At 31.2% G+C, this 18306-nt stretch overlaps 2 protein-coding genes across 3 annotated transcripts in view; one reads left to right on the top strand and one right to left on the bottom strand.

Moving 5' to 3' along the window:
• Positions 1-137: 137 nt before the first annotated feature.
• LOC128387048 (target of rapamycin complex 2 subunit MAPKAP1-like) lies at positions 138-3616 on the bottom strand. The gene is given in 3 exon segments (XM_053346184.1): positions 138-1322; positions 3293-3487; positions 3607-3616. Coding segments are annotated over 3 exon segments (630 nt in total). The 3' UTR covers positions 138-897.
• A 481-nt stretch (positions 3617-4097) lies between these two features.
• LOC128386807 (homeobox protein extradenticle-like) overlaps positions 4098-18306 on the top strand; it is a 56908-nt gene continuing 42699 nt past the window's right edge. The window contains exon 1 of one of the 2 annotated variants that reach the window (XM_053345890.1): positions 4098-4572. In XM_053345890.1, the coding sequence (XP_053201865.1) occupies positions 4368-4572 (205 nt within the window). In that variant the 5' untranslated portion in view covers positions 4098-4367. The remainder of the gene's footprint in view (positions 4573-18306) is intronic. The other variant, XM_053345891.1, reaches the window with a different exon arrangement.

The raw sequence follows: 18306 nt of genomic DNA, 5'->3' as shown, positions 1-18306 counted from the left end.
AGAATGAAAAATGCGCAAAATTTAAAATAATTTAATTTCCCATGGAAAAAGATAGAGGACGAAACTAAAATCCAGTAAATGGCAGGATTTTGCTCAAATATGAAGGTCTGACTGTACATTATCCAGTATATTGGAAATTAAATGATTTAATTTAAATCTATTTAATCAGCTTCTATTTCTAGTATCTTCTAAACCTGTTATTTATAATCTTCCTGGGTCATCTTCACCATCTTCTACCTCACCTCAATCATATCTCACGCCAATTTCATCTGAAGCTACCATGACCAAGAAAATATCACCTTTCCAAGTAAAATGCGAGGATTGTAAAGGTCATCCATTTGCCAAGGTACTAAGTTGGTCAGTTTCAATTAACAAAATAATTGGATGAATTAACTTTTTTTCAGCGATATCATCAATTAATGCGGCAACACTATGCTCTGCCAAAGGAAATACTAGACACAGATCAATATGCAGAGGAATTTAGTCAAGCTGTAGACGATGCGTTCGAAAAATATGGAATTCCAGGTTGTGGTTATTTGGGTGCATTTTTTTGAAAATCGCGCTTCCAATAAAAGCTAACGGATTCTATTCTACAACATTCAGCATTTTCATCATCTAAATCAATTGTTTTTTTACGTTCTATCATTAAATGTGTATCAACAAATTCTTTTTCGGCCTTCAATAGATTTTGTTAATCGTTTGTACGAGAACAAAGCCAATGTTCTTCTTTTTCGAGAAGTTTCTTTCAGCAATATTCACTCAGTTAGTAAATATACTGGACAACTTTACAATCGACATAGAGATTTCATTTGGTAAAAGTAAGATATGGACGAATGTTTAGATTTACGATTATCGGTGATGACGCGATAATTTTGATGAAAATCGATGTTTTTAGTTCTAGAAATAGAGAAAAGGGAAACGATTTGGTGGGAGAGCTTTAAAAAAGAGGTAAGAGAAATGGGACGAGAAATAATCGATGATCATCAATGATTTTAATGGTTCTAATTCGGGTTCATTAACTTCATTTGTGTACAACCAGCAAGTTAATCCAATCAAATCTCTGACACGAGCATTGGTAAAAATGACCACTTGGAGTATTTTGAGTCTCTGCTCACCGGCGATATTATGTAAAATGATCTCATAATTTCGGGTTCTTCGTCTATCACCAACTCGAGCATCGAACTTGGCAAATTCTTTAAATGGATTGTCAGGAGATTTTTCCACCGGTAAGGAAAGAATAGACTTTTTTGGAAGACTTTCTCTGGAAGATTCTTTTATCTCATCTTCACATTTTCTCGGGAATAATTCGGACAGTTCATCATCTAAAATCAACAACATCAGAAATTTGATGAAATTAGTGATTTGGACCTTCGATCGGTCGTTAGCATTTAATGTTTCTTTAATTCTCTTCGTTCTTCTCTTAACTCTTGTATTTTCTTTCGAAATCCAGTTAATAGATGAAAATGTTTCCTTTGCCAATAAGTTGATTGTAACTGTTGAAAATCTTTGAAAATTTGCTTTCTTACTGGTCTAACTTTATGTTAGAACTTTCATATCTTCTTAATATCATGATACATGCATTGAGATAATCAAATGTGTTTAATTATCAAAATGGCAAAAAATAACCTTCACACCAAGAAAAACTCAATAGTCGATCCTCATTAATTGTTTAACTAATCAACTAATAAATTAATCAAAATATTTATTCAGATGATTTCCCTCTTAATCTGTTAAAGTGAAAATGATTCAGTGTTTTTGACTTTCATCAAACTTGTTGAACAGTTAGAATAATTATCCTCTTCTAATTTAATTGTCGATATCATGTGAACAGTTATGATGACTAATATTAAAACAATAGATTCGTTCAGTAAGTTTATTATATTTACACAGATTTGATCTCTTTCATGAGGGATCTGAAATTCAAATAAAATGAACCATTTTCAGGATAAGATTATCATAGTTCGTTTATCAACTTTAAGCTACAGTCGTGTTTTCGTCATTTATTAGTATTTGTTATCATTATGCTAAAGTTAAAAAGTCTTTTCATCATGTTAGTGTTTTCATCGATATCAAATATGATCCAGGCTCAAGCAAAATATGGTAGCTTGTTTTATGACAATAATGATAGAAGTGTTAATGCTGACGTTATAACTGGTTTCAATAATCTTGATCTTTTTGGAACGAGTGGAATTTCACCAATTTCTGAGAGGGATCTTAGGACACTCAGCATTTACATATGTCAATATGCAAGTTCAACGTTTAGTTTAAAATTGCGTCAATCAGATGTCCAAACTATTCTAAGCTTACTGATAAATTCTTATGGTACTAACACTGCATTTAACATAGCTTATCGGAATTATGCTCGATTCATGCTTCAAATTCTTGTCGAATCTGGCATCACATTGGATAACCAGTATGTTCTGGGGGACAGGAATTTATTTGTTGGTCCACTACTTGCCGCAGGCAATAGAAAACTTTCCATGTATTTGCATCCTTATAACAATCAAACGTTTGGGTCAAATTTGCGTCAACCAGATGCCAATGCTATTCTAGGCTTTTTGGACAAGCTGATTGGAATCGAAGAAGCCGAATTTAGTGCCTGTTTCAATGTAGCCTATCAAAAAGAGAGATTTAATAACAATAACGAGGATCTGAATGCTGGTCAGAATGTTGGTGCGAATGTTGGCCTGGCCTAAATGAATTACTCCGATACGAATATCCTTACAAATTGATAACGTAATTTGATTTGTAACTATTGAACTATTTTCGTTTAATATATTCCTGCTTTTAATACATCTCTAATCATCAATAAAAAATATCAATTAGTAGTAGATTTATAGACGCGTAATTATCCTCTGAGTAGTAACCGAGCAAAATTTTGGTAAGACGATACAAGTGTTTGTTAAAAATGACCACTTGGAGTATTTTGAGTCTCTGCTCACCGGCGATATTATGTAAAATGATCTCATAATTTCGGGTTCTTCGTCTATCACCAACTCGAGCATCGAACTTGGCAAATTCTTTAAATGGATTGTCCGGAGATTTTCCACCGGCAAGGAAAGAATAGACCTTTTTGGAAGACTTTCTCTTGATCTTTTATCTCGTGGTCAGATTCTTTTGAGAATAATTCGGACAGTTCATCATCTAAAATCAAGAATCAAGAATAATGAATATTAAACAGTGAAATTGTTAGATTCATGGAAACTTAAGAATTAGGCTGAGAACGAACGTCAATGACAAAAAAAAAAGTAAAGATGATCATTAGATTAAGAAGAGGAAATTAGATATTAACCAGTAACATTCACTTTGACGTCCTCCTAATGAATATATTTAGTTTTTGCCGCTGATCTTTTCTCTTCCTTCAGTCTTTCCAACCTTTGGGCAGTATTTGAACGTCCTCGATGAGCAGTGATCATCTCAATGTCGGAAACAATTTCACATGATTGAGTGGCATCAAGAAGGTCCGATTTCGCTTCAATTTCGACCGCTAAAAAGAACAAGAGAAAACAAATCAGTTGAACAAAATTGATAAAAAAAGAAAACATCTCCAAAAGAAACAATAAGAATATCTTATTACATCGATAAAATGGACAAGATATCATTTACAAAGTTCCATATACAATCGAATAGTTTAAAGTCAAGAAAAAGGATAAATTGAAGAGATGAAATAACTAAGACACTAATCCATAGATTCCAAAAGATGAACTTACTTTCAAGCAAATGAACATGAACCAAGTTAACTCATGTAACATAATAATTTCTGTAAGATGAAAGATAATAAAATAAAAAAGTTCTGTCAACAATTGAACGATTCCCAATCAAAGAATGACTCAAATAGTAAGAAGCACAAACATATCTAATGGAAACGATACTCTTAATGAAATGAATGAAAAAAGAAACAAATGTGAAAGCGGCTACAAAAAAGGTGCAATATTGATAATCGGCTTAGAACCAGAAAGAAAATTCGAATAGGTGATTTACCGGTTTTAGGTAGAAAAGAGAAAAAGAAGAAAAAAGATCCACCAGATGGAGACACTAAACTCGTTTGGAATCTTTTGCTGAGCTACTGAGCAACTCGACTTAACAGCTGTTGAGAGCAGAGTCTCAATTCAGGTAATAGACTGAACCTCACATTGGCTTAAGTGATAAGAATAGTAAAGTGAGATTGTTTTATTTTTTTCTGGTGTGTTTTTTTTTCTTCAACAACAACAACAACAACAGGATAACAACCACAACACCAACACCAACACCAACGACAATTTAAATAATTGATAAGATCAGCGTCACCTTTACCACCATTCATCATCTTCATCATCATCCTAATCATCCCTCTCATCAAATAACAAAGCAACAACCATTTGTGAATAATGTCAATTCATCCATTCAACGAGACTCTTCATATTTCGGAAACTGATGAGCCCAGAAGAAATGACATTTCAGAGATTTTAACACAAATAATCAACATCAGTGACCAAAGTTTGGATGAGGCTCAAGCCAGAAAACATACATTAAATTGTCATAGAATGAAATCAGCACTTTTTGGTGTTCTTTGTGAAATCAAGGAGAAAACAGGTAAGTCAATGTGTTTTTCTTTCTCTCTCGTTCTCTTCCTTGTAAACATGCAATTTAAAAAACAAAAACGGAATCTCCAACCATTTTGATTCACTTCAATCAGGCTAAATTATCTGGATTAGTATCTTTCTTGTGTTTACTGTCTCCTTTCCAAGGGAATTTCTTGAAAACAGCTGACACCTTTAGGTGTTTTTTAGGTCGATGATGTTCCTGTGTACTTGTTGGAGTTGATATCTTGGGTTCAAAATAGAGAATCTTTGTTGAACTTGGTTGAATGTCGTGCAATCTGAGAGCTGAGAATGATGTTATGGGACTGAAAAGAGAAGAGAAGGAAAACAAATTAGATTAAATTGTCGCGAATATCAAATTTGAATACTTACATTGCTTCTGAATGGTTTCGCCACTTTCGACCATGGCTAAAGTACGAAATTCATATTTCTCAACTATATCGGCGGGCTTGAGAGCAGGAAAATTTTTATCAATTTCTTCATTATCTTTCGCTATTCTGAGACAATATTTATCAACAGCCGGTTCTAGTTCAGGTTCATTTGTGTACAACCAGCAAGTTAATCCAATCAAATCTCTTACACGGGTATTGGTAAAAATGACCACCAGGAAGGAAAGAATAGACTTTTTGAAGACTTTCTCTTGAAGATTCTTTTATCTCGTGTTCAGATTTTCTCGGGAATAATTCGGACAGTTCAACATCTAAAATCAAGAATAATGAATATTAAACAGAGAAATTGATAGATTCATGGAAACTTTTAAGAATTAGACTGAGAACGAACGTCAATGATAAAAAAAAGGTAAAGATGATTCTTCCCATGACATCTGTCACATTATGATGACAATAGTAAATAAGATCAAATAAAACGACCTCATCCACTTTCGGATAAACAATATTAGTATATCGTAATTTCATCTTAGGTGAACCCAAGAATTGATACTGACCAACAAGTGGGACTTACAATTGTTAGTAATTCCAGCGATAAAATGATTTACACTATTATTGTACCTGAAAGATGGAAACAATTAGTTGACCTCGAAAACCAATTAATTTCTCATTGTTAATTTACTCACTTGCAAAGTAATTGTTTAATTGTATTCTGATCGGATGCTGGAAATTACGATTTCAGTTTATAGTTAGAGGGCTCATCGGGTTGAGATTGATATGTTTCTCTCTCTCTCTCTCTTATCATCATCATTAGATTTTCCTTATCATCGAGCACACTCTCAGTGGTTTTTTTTCTGTGTTGTTGTTGTCACTTTAAACTAATAATGACAATCATCATTTGTCATAATTTACTTAAATTAATAGTAACAATAACAACTGAGGAAAAAAAATCATCTTATTGTTATATTTTTTTTTTATCATTTTCATGGTAAATCATCATTATCATAATCATCGTCATTATCATCATTCTGAAAGGTGAACATGAAACTTGTTTTAAAGTAAAGTTGAAAATTATGTCAAGGGAATTGACTGGAAATTACGATTCTTATCATCATCATTATATCATGATAATTATCAATACTGATAGTTGATAATATTGTTTATATGATAAAATTACGTGAATCATTTTCTACCTGATGTAATGAAAAATTATTAATAATTAAAAAATGTGATGATGAAGAAAAGTGAGTATGAAAGAGAGAAAGTGAATCTCATCATGAAATCATCATGTTACCATCATATGGATAAAATTTACGTTATATATTGTCATTTGATAACATTTGATGTTGTGTAACAGTTATATCATCATTAATACTACATTTATCTTGAGCTATTTGATATAGTATCTTTTGATGATGATCTTTCGGTGATTATGGCCTTGGAATAGGGAAAAGTGTCTAAAATTGGATTCTCTTGGCAACTTGATAATTAGTTATAACCTTCGAGTTTCGATATTTTTAAGATTTGTTTTTCTCTCTATCCAAAGATTGACCAAATTAATGGTTAATGTTTTCGTCTTTTCTTGTTATTTTGGTAGAAAATTTTTCTCTTCATTGAGAAGTAAAAATTATGACTTACGAATTGAACTTATCATCATGGTCATGGGAATAAGATAAATCTATTTTCAATGAACTTTCTGATCTCTTATAACTTTTGTGGTTTTTTCTTCTTCTTCTTTACTCTTTGGATGAACATTTTTCAGAGCTAAAAGTTTATATTCATTTAATTTAATCTTTGAAGGAGAAGAAGAAGAAAAAAGTGATTGTTATCATCTCAATTCTCTTCCGTCTCATCTTTCCTCTTTGTTTATCATGCCTATTCCCTTTCACTATCATCATTATTATCATCATCATCTTATGAGAGATAGTTTTTAAGGAAGGGAGAGTTGAGGGATGAGGATGATAGTGATGATGGTTAATCCTATGTTGCTTGAAATGAGCCAGTTATATAGCAAATGAGGTGTGTAATTTTTGTAAAATGATAGTTTACTTTCTTGCTTTTTACTTTTTTTATCTTTCTTTTTTCATCATCCTCTTCATCTTTCTCTATTTCATCCTCATCTTTATTTTTTACTATCATCTCATGTTAAATTTAATTCACTTTTTTATATATTTGATCAACTCTCATGTCTATGAATTTAGTCTCTTGTATGATATGTGAGAGTAAGAGTGAGAGTGAGAGGGAGTTAGTGTGTGTGTTTGGTGGAAAAGAGAGATAGTCTCAAGTCTTTCAGAATGTTGAAGACGTGAGATGATGATGATTATGACGAGAAGTGAATATGATGTGACCTATGGGTATTTGGTTGTTTCCCTCTTCTCACCTTATCTTGTTTGGTCAATTGAACTTTTTCAAAATTTGATAGCAATTCTTGCATCAAACTGACCTCTAATATTGAAAAAATAACAGAAAGTTATCATTTACCTTTGAGAATTGAACTGAATCCTTAAAGTTCAATGGAGCAGGAAGGAAGAGTGACTGAGAGAGATTGAGAAGGAAAGATAAATATGAGACTTGTGATGATGATGATGATGATGAAAATGATGAGCATGATGATGAGAATAAGGTATAAATGTGAAGATGATGATGAGTAAATAGGATAAAATTTATCATGATGATTTTTTGTTCTATTTTCTCATGTTGAAGCATTTTAAAAATGTTCATCAGTTTATCTCTAAGTTTTATCACGATATATTCATTCACATACTCATGATACCTTTCAAGTGTTAAATTGTATTCGGATGAAAAGTCATCACTTCTATACAGATAAATATAAATGTAGAAAATGAAATGAATCAAGATGAAGGTGAAAAATTCACTGAAAAAGATTGACATTTTCACCCTTTTTCCAGCATCATGCTAACCTAGTTCATCCTTTTGTTCATTTCATTCATACTCATGTTTCAAGAATTTTCATCTCCCTCATCTCTCTCTCTCTCTCTCTCTCTCTCTCTCGCACTCTTCTATCTTTCATTCATTTTCTAGTTGCTGAAATATATTTTTATTTATGTACATAATTTTTTTGTCTTCCTCGCCCTGCACAAGAGTGGGAAACATTGAATCACTTTTACATCCTCGTCCTCTCATCATCATTATCATCCCAAGCCCTTTGAGATTTATATATATGCAACAAGAGAGCGAGAAAGTGAGTGAGTGAGAGTAGAAAAAAAAGTCAAGCAAAAGATATGATGTTGTCAATGTTGAGAAAAACTTGCAAACCATATACATGTGGTTATGAATTTAGATTGAGATTCTGTCATCTCATTTTCTATCTTCTCTTTCTTTTTATTTATCTTCATCTTTATCCTTTATTTTTCTTCTTGTGCAAGTAACTCGTTCTTTCAACCTTCTCTCACTCTAACTCACTTATTTACTCACTCACTGATATTCTATGTGGGCTTATAATTTATATTTATGTATATAAATATATATTTATCTTATAGAGTAAAAAGACGGAGGAGTTGAGGTTTTAAGGATGATGAAGATGAGGATGAAGAAGAGGAAGAAAGAGAATGAGTGAATACAAAGATAATATAAAGAATTGGGATGAAGAGGATGGAGAGAGTGAGAGAGAGAGAAAGGGAATGTCTCCATGGGAATAAGCTCCGGATTGACGGAGGAAAAAGAAGCAAAAAGATGGGCAAGAAATGGATTGATATTAAACTTGTCTTCTTCTTTTGCTTCATCTTGCTGATGAAGGAAGAAAACAAGAAGATGAAGCAGAAAAAAAGGATGAGGATGCTGGATCAATCTAAGCAAAGTGGATGAGATTCATTTAAAGGACAATCTCATAGGGTTTCAATATCATTTCATAGAGTGAGATCTTTCCACTTTCTCTCTCTCTCTTCTTTTACTGTTCATCTTCTTTTCTCTTAAATTAACTTTCTCTTTTTCTCGCATCTTTTCATCCTCATCCTCATCTTCTTCATCTTCTGTAACAATATTTTTTTTTCTTCCAAAGATTCTCCAAGTTTCTTCTTCCATGTGTTGCAATTACTGTTAACTCTTGTTGCTGTTTTTACTTTTGTACTCAAGTGAATCAGTTATTTCCTTCCTTTCTCATCCATTCTTTTACCATGATACCTTCTGCTTCACATGATATAACATAGGTAATCTTTTTCTTCCTCATCTCACTCACACAGATCACAATTTGTTTTAATACTTTTTTCATGATTAAATGAAACATTGGTTACCTCGAACAGTTAAGGAAACAAATTGGTTCAACTTTTAATTTTCAATTCATCTTGGTTAAAGGCTATACAAATATTAGCCTGGCCATTCATGAAAATAGAGAGAAAGAGAGATATTGAGGTGGCAGTGGAAAGAGGAGGGATAAGATGAAGAGAGAGAGAGAGAGAGAGAGAGAGAGCATATAAACTGATGAGGAACATACATCATCATTAGAAGATCTCTTGCCTTTTATTCATCCTTCTCTTCCTTGGTTCCTTTTCCTGGTCAAGTTTCTATGTCTTTATTTGCAAAAAAGTAGAGGGAGGGATGAAGATGGAGATGTGAAGGATAGAGGATGAAGGAGGAAGATGAGGAAGAAAAAAGGAGAGGGAAGAGTAAAGCTTAATATATATTGTGTGATGTATATCGATTGATAAATTTTAATTGGAAAGGATGAGGATGATGAACATGTTGTTGGTAAATGATAGTGAAGATGATAAAGGAATGATAAAGACCCAAGAATCAATTTTCTTTTATTTTTCCTTCACTCTATCTCTTTGTTTTTCAATTTAATCACCGTGACCATCATCATCATCATCGAATCTCAAAATCAATCCTTAATCCAATTAATTAGCTTTATCTTATATCGGTTGATGATCAAAAGATGAGGATAAAAATGATGAATTTTCAAGTTGATTTTTCCCTATTTTGGAAACATATTGAACCATTAAATTGAAAACAATTGAATCCATTTTTGATGCTCAATTGATTTCAATTGTTATTCAATTTTGATTGTAATTTGTTATATTATTGTTTATGATGATTATGATTATGATGATGATGATGATGATGATGATGATGATAATCATCAAACGTCAAACAATAATAACACTGAATAGTATTGAGCAGTTTAAAGGGCACAAATAGATGATTAACTTTAATAATTAATCAATCTAATGATAATTTGATAATGATTGGATTTGATGTATTGCATGTTAATGATAATTTTACTTTAATCATTATATTGTATCATGATTATCATTAAGTTAATCAGTGATTTCTCATTATTTTGATTACTTACCCAAAATAATCAACATACACTCAAACTTTACTTATATTCCTGTGTTGTTTGTCATCATCAATGATAACATTTTCACAAAGTCCATCATTGATTAACGGTAATGATATAATCCAACAGTGATGAGGATGCTACTTTTGTTATATTTGTATGATGAGGTGGCGGTGGTATTGTTGTTGGTGGGGTTGCTGATCTACAACCTTTTGCCTGCTCCCTTTATAACAACATCCTAATCTTTATCAATGGTAGATTAGTGAGGTAAAGATAGAAGAGAGAGAGAGAGAGTGAGTAACTTGCACTCTCTCACCATGAAAAGATACTAGACAAAAATGAGAGAGAACCAAATTACTTTGAGAAATAGACAAAGAAGACATTTGGAAAGAGGAATAAAAATGTTGAATCTAATGATGATGATGATGATGAGGATGAAGATGATGTGATGATGATGATGATGCCATTGAAGCCACTCACTGTTATCCACAGAGAGATGCTTTTAAAGATACTTAAACAATCATTTTGTAGCCTCATCTGCTTTCACCTTATATTATTTTTATCATCATCTAAAAACTCATCATCATCATCAACCTCCTATCATCTGAACATTATCATTTTCATCTTATGGTCACATCTTATTTCACTCACACTCTGTTATCTTCATCATCACCTTTTCATCATCATTAAGTACATATAAATATAATATACGATTCAAGTATATTTATCAATTGTTGAGACCCAAACTAATCAGTATTATATTCATACAATTTAACTTATTTATTATTATCATTTTTTATTCATTATCCTCATCATACCCAATTGCCCAATGGTCATTGAGTTAAAGATTATCATCATCATCATCATTATCATCACAATTTACACCTCATAACATGTTACCTTATCTGATAACCTTTTGACTGCTCATTTTTTTACCATGATTTTTCATTCAGATCTTCAACCTCTAATGATAATGATCATGATGAAAATCTTGTTAATCATTAACCCTATTAACTTAATTTCCGTATTTACCTTTTTTTCATTGAGACTTAGTCAATCATTAACCGTTATCCAAATGATAAAATCAAACTTGATCAACTCTCACTTTCTCATCATAATAAACTTAATTTAATAAACATAACGAGCCATTAAAATGAAAAGAAATTCATTTCATATGAAAATGATGCTTCATCCGCATCCTTTTGTTGTATTCTTGTAAAACGATTATCTTAATTTGTAAATGATAAAAGGATTGAAATAAGGATGCAAATGATAACAATATAATGTTATTAGAATTGGAGAGAGAGAGAGAGAGAGAATGAAAAAAGTTTTTTTGAAGATGTAATTTCTTGCGGAAAATGATGATTGTTTACAATGTTAACCATCGTAAAAAAAACAGCATATTCAAGATGAAGTTAGAAAAGAGGATGAAGATAAAGATGAAGATGAAAATGATCACTGAGTAGAAGGGTAAAAAAAGATATAAGATATTTATGAATGTGTTGTTAGCATTTAAATTGGATTTGGGAAGATTTTAGTTGAAAGGGAAGATGGTGATGATGATTATGAAGAGAAGAAGAGAAAAATTTACTCATCTCTCCCTCGCTTTCAATGACTTTTTGTAGGTTCATTCATTTTTGCTATTCTTATCATTCTAACATTCATTTTCTTGTGTGTGTGTCCATGAAAAGTTTATGATGATTATTATTTCCAATGTAAAGAGTTATATTTATATGTTATTTTTGGGAAGAAGATGAAGAAGAAAAAAAAATAAGTTCGATAACTATTTAAAAACAGAGAAAAAGTAATTTCATCATCATCATTACCATGAAACTATTATGTTTACATTGAGAGACTGATTCATTCATAGATTCCAATAAAATTGAACTAATAGTTTTCTGGTTTTTTCTCTGAAAGCTCTTGATTAAGATTATTCAATCTATTCTGTTATTCCTAAGAGAAGAGGGTGGAAAAAGTAAATATTCCTTTGGATTGTTTTCTTTTTCTTCTTCTTCTCTTTCTCTGATTTCTCTTCCATTATTAACCATCACCATGATTTTCCACCTTTTCCATATCAGTTTACATGTAATCATTTCGCTTTTTACAATAATATTGGAAAAAAATTTCTTCTTGTTCATATTTTACATAGGGAATAGAGAGAAAATAGTAAATGCAAAATACAAGAAAATGTTACAATGCAAACTGAAAAGTAACAGCAGCAATGGTATTAGTTACAAAGGGAAAGTGCAGTTACTGCTGATGAAGTAAAAAGCAACAAACAAACAGCACAGTAACACAGTAGCTGCTGTTATTGCAGAAAACGCATAGTCGCATATGCATTGACTCCCACATTTTTGCAAAGGTGGAGGGAGGATAGAGGAAGAGGTTACATAGCAGTATTAAACCACATAGAATGAGAGTGAGTGAGAGAGAGAGAGAGAGAAAATCATTTTAATGGGAAAAAAATTTTCATACAATTGGTTTCGAATATAATTTCCTGTGTTAGATGAAAAAATGAGTTTTCACTCTCTCTCTCTCTCTTCTCTCTCTCTCTCTCTCTCTCTCTCTCTTCTTTCTCTTTCTTTGTGGTTTCAAATAATGCACAGAGTGAGAGAGATGCATTGAGACACATTCACCTAACCTTGTCACCCTTGGTCTCCTTAGTAGTTTCACCTTTGTGCTTTTGTGTTGAATTTTTTATTTGCAATTTTCTTTTTTACCAGAAAGTAAAGAAAAATTTTGCAGAAAAAAAATCTCTTTCATTATTGTAATCATCTTCTTCTTGTGTATGCAAATTTGTTTGCACAGAAAAAAAAGGTCACCAATGAACAGAAAAAGGACATTGCTGCAAGTATAAAGGTCAACGTGATCACTTTTTCACCTCCCAATTGGTGAAAATAATAATAGTAAATAAGATTAGTTTGTCCAAGGAAATGCAAACAAAAGGAGGTTACGAGATTTTCTCTTACTGTTACTATTGCGACTGGATGATAATGATGAAAATGACCAGAAGATGATGAGAATTCTGTGTTTGTTTCAGAGATTCATTTATCATATTTTTTTTCTCTTTCTCTTTCTCTTCTTTCATAATCATTTTCATCTTCATCACTTCTCTAATTAAGAGTCCAATGGTGTTACTGACAGTTGAAGACAAAATATTATCTTCATCTTCATCATCATTACATATAAATAATAATAATGATAATAAGTATGAAGAGTAATAACATTTTTATCTTGTTGCTTTTTGTTTCCTAAGCATTTTTATTGTCCAATGGATTTTCATCCTTTTCCACCTTCCGCATCCTCCTCCTCCTCTTCATCTTCATCTTCATCTTTATCATCTGATGATAGTTTTTTTTTCACTACAATCCTTTTTTCATCTCTCTCTCTCTCTCTCTTTCTCTTTCTCTATTTTTTTGCTTGTTGCATCTCCGCCGTAATGATAATGATAATGATGGTGGTGATGATGATGAAAACGATAATAATCATAAATATTATATTACATCACAAAAGACCAACGCCCTGTTGTTGCCTCTTCATATTCATCAACATCATCATCATCTCTCTCTCTCTCCCTCTCTCATTTTGATTTATGTACAACTTGATGTGTTATATGCATTTCAAGTTGTCTGTCCTTCCGTTTTCTTACTTCATTTATGGTTACTTTTTTCAAGAGGCCTTTTTTTCATGTTAAACATTCAAGTAAATGGATTCATTATAATGAGAACCATCATGAAGATAATGTTCATGATGACCCTGATGATGATTATAGGTTTTTGCAAGTTTTTCCTCTAGTCCTTTGTGAGTATTTGCCAGTCTTTACTATTGTCCATTTCTTGACCAATCCAACAAATAATAATTCTGATTATACTAAGATATTATCACAAAGATATTTTGAGTGATACTATTATCATCATAGTGTCTCTCTATCATCAGAATTGCTGAGATTCTAATCTCCATGAAAAGAAGGAGGAGAAGGTTTGATGATGATGATGATGATGATGATGGAGATGATGATAAACTTTATCATGTAAATGGTCAGCAGAAAATAACTGTGTCTGTAAGAAGGAAAAAGTTTGCCACTTTCCCCATGAGATTTTGGGTGAATCTTGTCCACCATCTGAGGCTTTGTAACTTTTCAACTGATTTACATGATAAAACCAGAATTTACAACTTTCCTGGAATGATTTTCTTTTTCCTTCTTCCTTGAAAACTTTACCATGATAATCAGAAATCGAGATAGAAATTGAATACAATCTATGAACTCGATCTGGTTTCAATTTTTTGTGTCCCTTTGTATCAATCCTGGTGTTGGTGATGATGATGACGATGATAAACTTACTTATCATGTATCGATCATGTTGTTGTATATAAATATATATTGTATATATTCAAGCCAATGAGTTCATACAGTGTTTTTTTCATGATGTTTTCATTGAATGTTCATGTTCATTTTTGCATCAATGAAGAAGATGAAAAAAAATTTTATGCTCAAATTATTATCCATCAGTTAACTTGGGCTTTTGTTGTGTCTTGCAACTTTTTTTTGCATAAGATTATACCTTATATAAGGATGATCAAAATGAGAGAGAAAGAGAGACTTTATCATTGAATATCTATGATGATAACATAATGATGATGATGATGATGATGATGATGTTAATGTATTTTGGTTCTGAAAAATAAAATTGAAATGCAATTTAAGTTAACATTTTTTTGATAGTTTTTTTTTCTGGAAAACATTATCAAGTGTATATGATGATGCAACTAGAAAAAAAAACTTGATTATCATCATCATTTTATCATCCTCTGCATCGTCATTATAGCCATTGATTGACAGTCTTGGTCTGGTCAATCAATATGACAACATAAGTCGTTATTTTTATGAATCATTTTTGTTGATAACTGACCATTTTTATTCAAAGGTACGAGAGATTTTGATGCAAGTATTTGATTTAATTGTTGACCATTAGAGTTTCTTTCTTGTTGTCGATTTTGTCTTATTCACAATGATTGTCTATCCATGTAATTGGCTGAATAAAATTGATTGTATTTTGTGAGTTAATCTGAAAACCTAAACTGAATATTTCATGGTAATAACATGATGATAGATTCAGTTTGAATCATTGCTGATACAGTTGCTGAATTTCACATTGAGATCAACATGATAATGATGATAAGCTTAATCACAATGATCATCAAGCATTAAGCTGAAAAATATATCATATGATTATCATGATATTTGTTATATATATTATTCGGGAGAGTTAGTTTTAAATGAGGAATAAAGAAGATAAATATTGAGAGAGAACGAGAGATTAACGGGAAGATGATAATAAAATCTTCTTTCTCTCTCTCTCTCTCTTTCTCTTCATTTTTCACGATGAAAAGAAAAGGATAAATATGATGAGGATGGAAAATAACATTCGAATCACGTAAAATCTTATTGTCCCTTTTTTGCTTTTCATCATTTTCTTTCGAACTCAGTTTATCAGAACAGATTCAGCTCTTTTCTTTTCACCATAATCATCATCATCATCATTCTGATCATCATACATAATATACTTACGAGATTCTGACTGTTTATTGCTCCATGTAAATAATATCATTGACACAGAAGTAAAAAAAGTGTAAACCATGTTACCCACCACCCACATAACCCACCCTGTAAATACCTTTATCATTATTACCTCATTCAATTTACAACAGTGTAACTGTATTTGTAGTTGTGTTGTTTCAATTTAAAACCATTTTCAATCTTATTTATGGGAATCACTCTCTAGTTATTCAGGCAAATCACATATTACCCTGAATCTATCTGTTGATATTAATATATATGTTTACATGTACAGTATATGAAACATATGATTGTTTTTCAACTGGTTTACCTTTTTATTTATATCAATTTTTATTCAATTTTCTTGTTGATTCAATTGTATCCTTGCAATTGTATTATTTACATTTTGCAACAATCAGCATCCTCATTGTAATCATGGTGATAATCAATTTATCTTGTTGTTGTTGTTTACCCAAAGACTATCAGGTAATTGTGATGATGATAATTAAGTTTACAAAACAAAAAGGTTATCAACAATTTAGTTCAAATAGTTACTGTGGTGATCAATGAATTACAAAAATTGAGTAAAAAACAAAATTTATCAATCAATTTCTTAATTGGTAATGTTAATAATAAAATTAAAACTCGATAGTGAATTTTAATTGTTAATTGTTCACCCGATAATTGATTAGCTGATTTTCCTTGTTTTTATTGTTTATTCAAGGTTTTTATTCAATTGAATTAAATGTTTATTTTCATCTGATTGTATTGATTATGTTAATTGTATTGCAATTGTAACTGTTGTTAGTTGATTCTGGTGTTTAAATGTTTGTCAATTCAGCCACTAATTCAGTCAATACAAAGGTTTCAAGATGATGATTAAAACAATCAGTAATCGTTTACCTGATTACATTAACCTGATTAGAAAAAGGGAAAAGCTTATATGAAGAGAGACTTTCTCATGAAAATAGCAAGTTAAACATACCCAACGGTATGTTGATTGTTATACCAACATTGATTTGATTACTGGTCAATTGTAGTTAATTATGATGATTAACTTACAATTAACTCTCCTTTCCTCATTTCCTAGCAAATTACCATGAGGATATTAACCAATTTCCCCCAATGCTAAGAGGAAAAACGTACTAAATGTAACAATTTATTTTCGCTTCAATCTTGATTCATATTTATTTTTTTCGCGCAAAAAAAACCAGACTTATATTCATCATCCCTCTGGTTTACTTGTCTTACTTGTCGTGAGGTTAATGATGATGATGAAAAGTATGTCATTATTTAGACAGATATACACGGAAGACAAGACGGTTGAAAATGATGATGTTGATGATAAGCAACTGAATTCAATTCATCATTGAAAACAGATGATTGAACAACTAGAAAACAAAATACTGAAACTTTGAAATTTTCTGATATTCCATTGATTAAACAATCGGTAATCAAGTTAATGATTATGATACAGACTCTCACATGAAAATAGTGTTTAAACATACCCAAGGGTGTGTTGATTATTTTAACAACACTGATTTGATTACTGGTCAATTGTAGTTAATAACGATGATGATTAACCTACAATTAACTCAGTTTTTCCTCATAGTAAATGACCATGAAGATATTAACCAATTTTCATGATGAAAAAGTGACATTTTAAATGTAACAATTTGATTCATGTTCCATTGACGAGAATGATAAAGATGATGAAGATAAAAATGATGATGACTGAAAATTGATTGGGAAGTTACCTGTCAGTACGATGTTTCCATCTTCTCCTCACCTCCCCCAAGATATTGGCAGGAAGATGAAAGGTTAAAGTGTTAAGGTCTTTTTCCATAGGAAAAATTTACGGTCTACTGATAGAGAATCAAAAGGAGAAGATGATGAAGATGAAGAAGAGAAAAATATTACCATAGACACGAATGATGATGAGGATGTTGACTTTGAAATGCTGCCGCCTCCCTTATCATTTGCTGATGATGATGATGATGATGATGATTTATCACTTATCCTCATCACTTGAAACATTTTTGATAATATATTTTTTTAACTTTCCTTTTTGTACTCTAACCAAAAAGCATTTTGAATAAACACTTGAGGAAAATACTAACAAACCTATTTGATTAACTGTTAATTGTTACTCTGTGTATTAATAGTATTACAATTGTTTACTAATTTTCATTGAAACTTTGTATCTCTTTTTTTTTGGTTACCTGATTGATTCATTGATTAGATATTTATTTATGTGAAGATGATAATCAATTAGTAGAAATGATTATCATTATGATGATGATTTTATTATCATTATAATCAATGATTATTATGTTAATTTTGTTTCCCCTAATTGTTAAGAAGCGTTAACTTAACAAAACAAAATACTATTAACACTTAATGATGATTATCATGATGATTATGAATAATTTGATTGTAACTTAAATTGTTACATCAAACGTTATCATTTGCACATATTAAGGTGTG

This window comes from Panonychus citri, unplaced genomic scaffold (assembly GCF_014898815.1).
Source record: "Panonychus citri isolate SS breed McGregor unplaced genomic scaffold, ASM1489881v1 Contig00077, whole genome shotgun sequence".
Classification (NCBI taxonomy): Eukaryota; Metazoa; Arthropoda; class Arachnida; order Trombidiformes; family Tetranychidae; genus Panonychus; species Panonychus citri.
The sequence above is the reverse complement of the archived record's forward strand: the minus strand, read 5'-3'. Positions and strand labels throughout refer to the sequence as shown.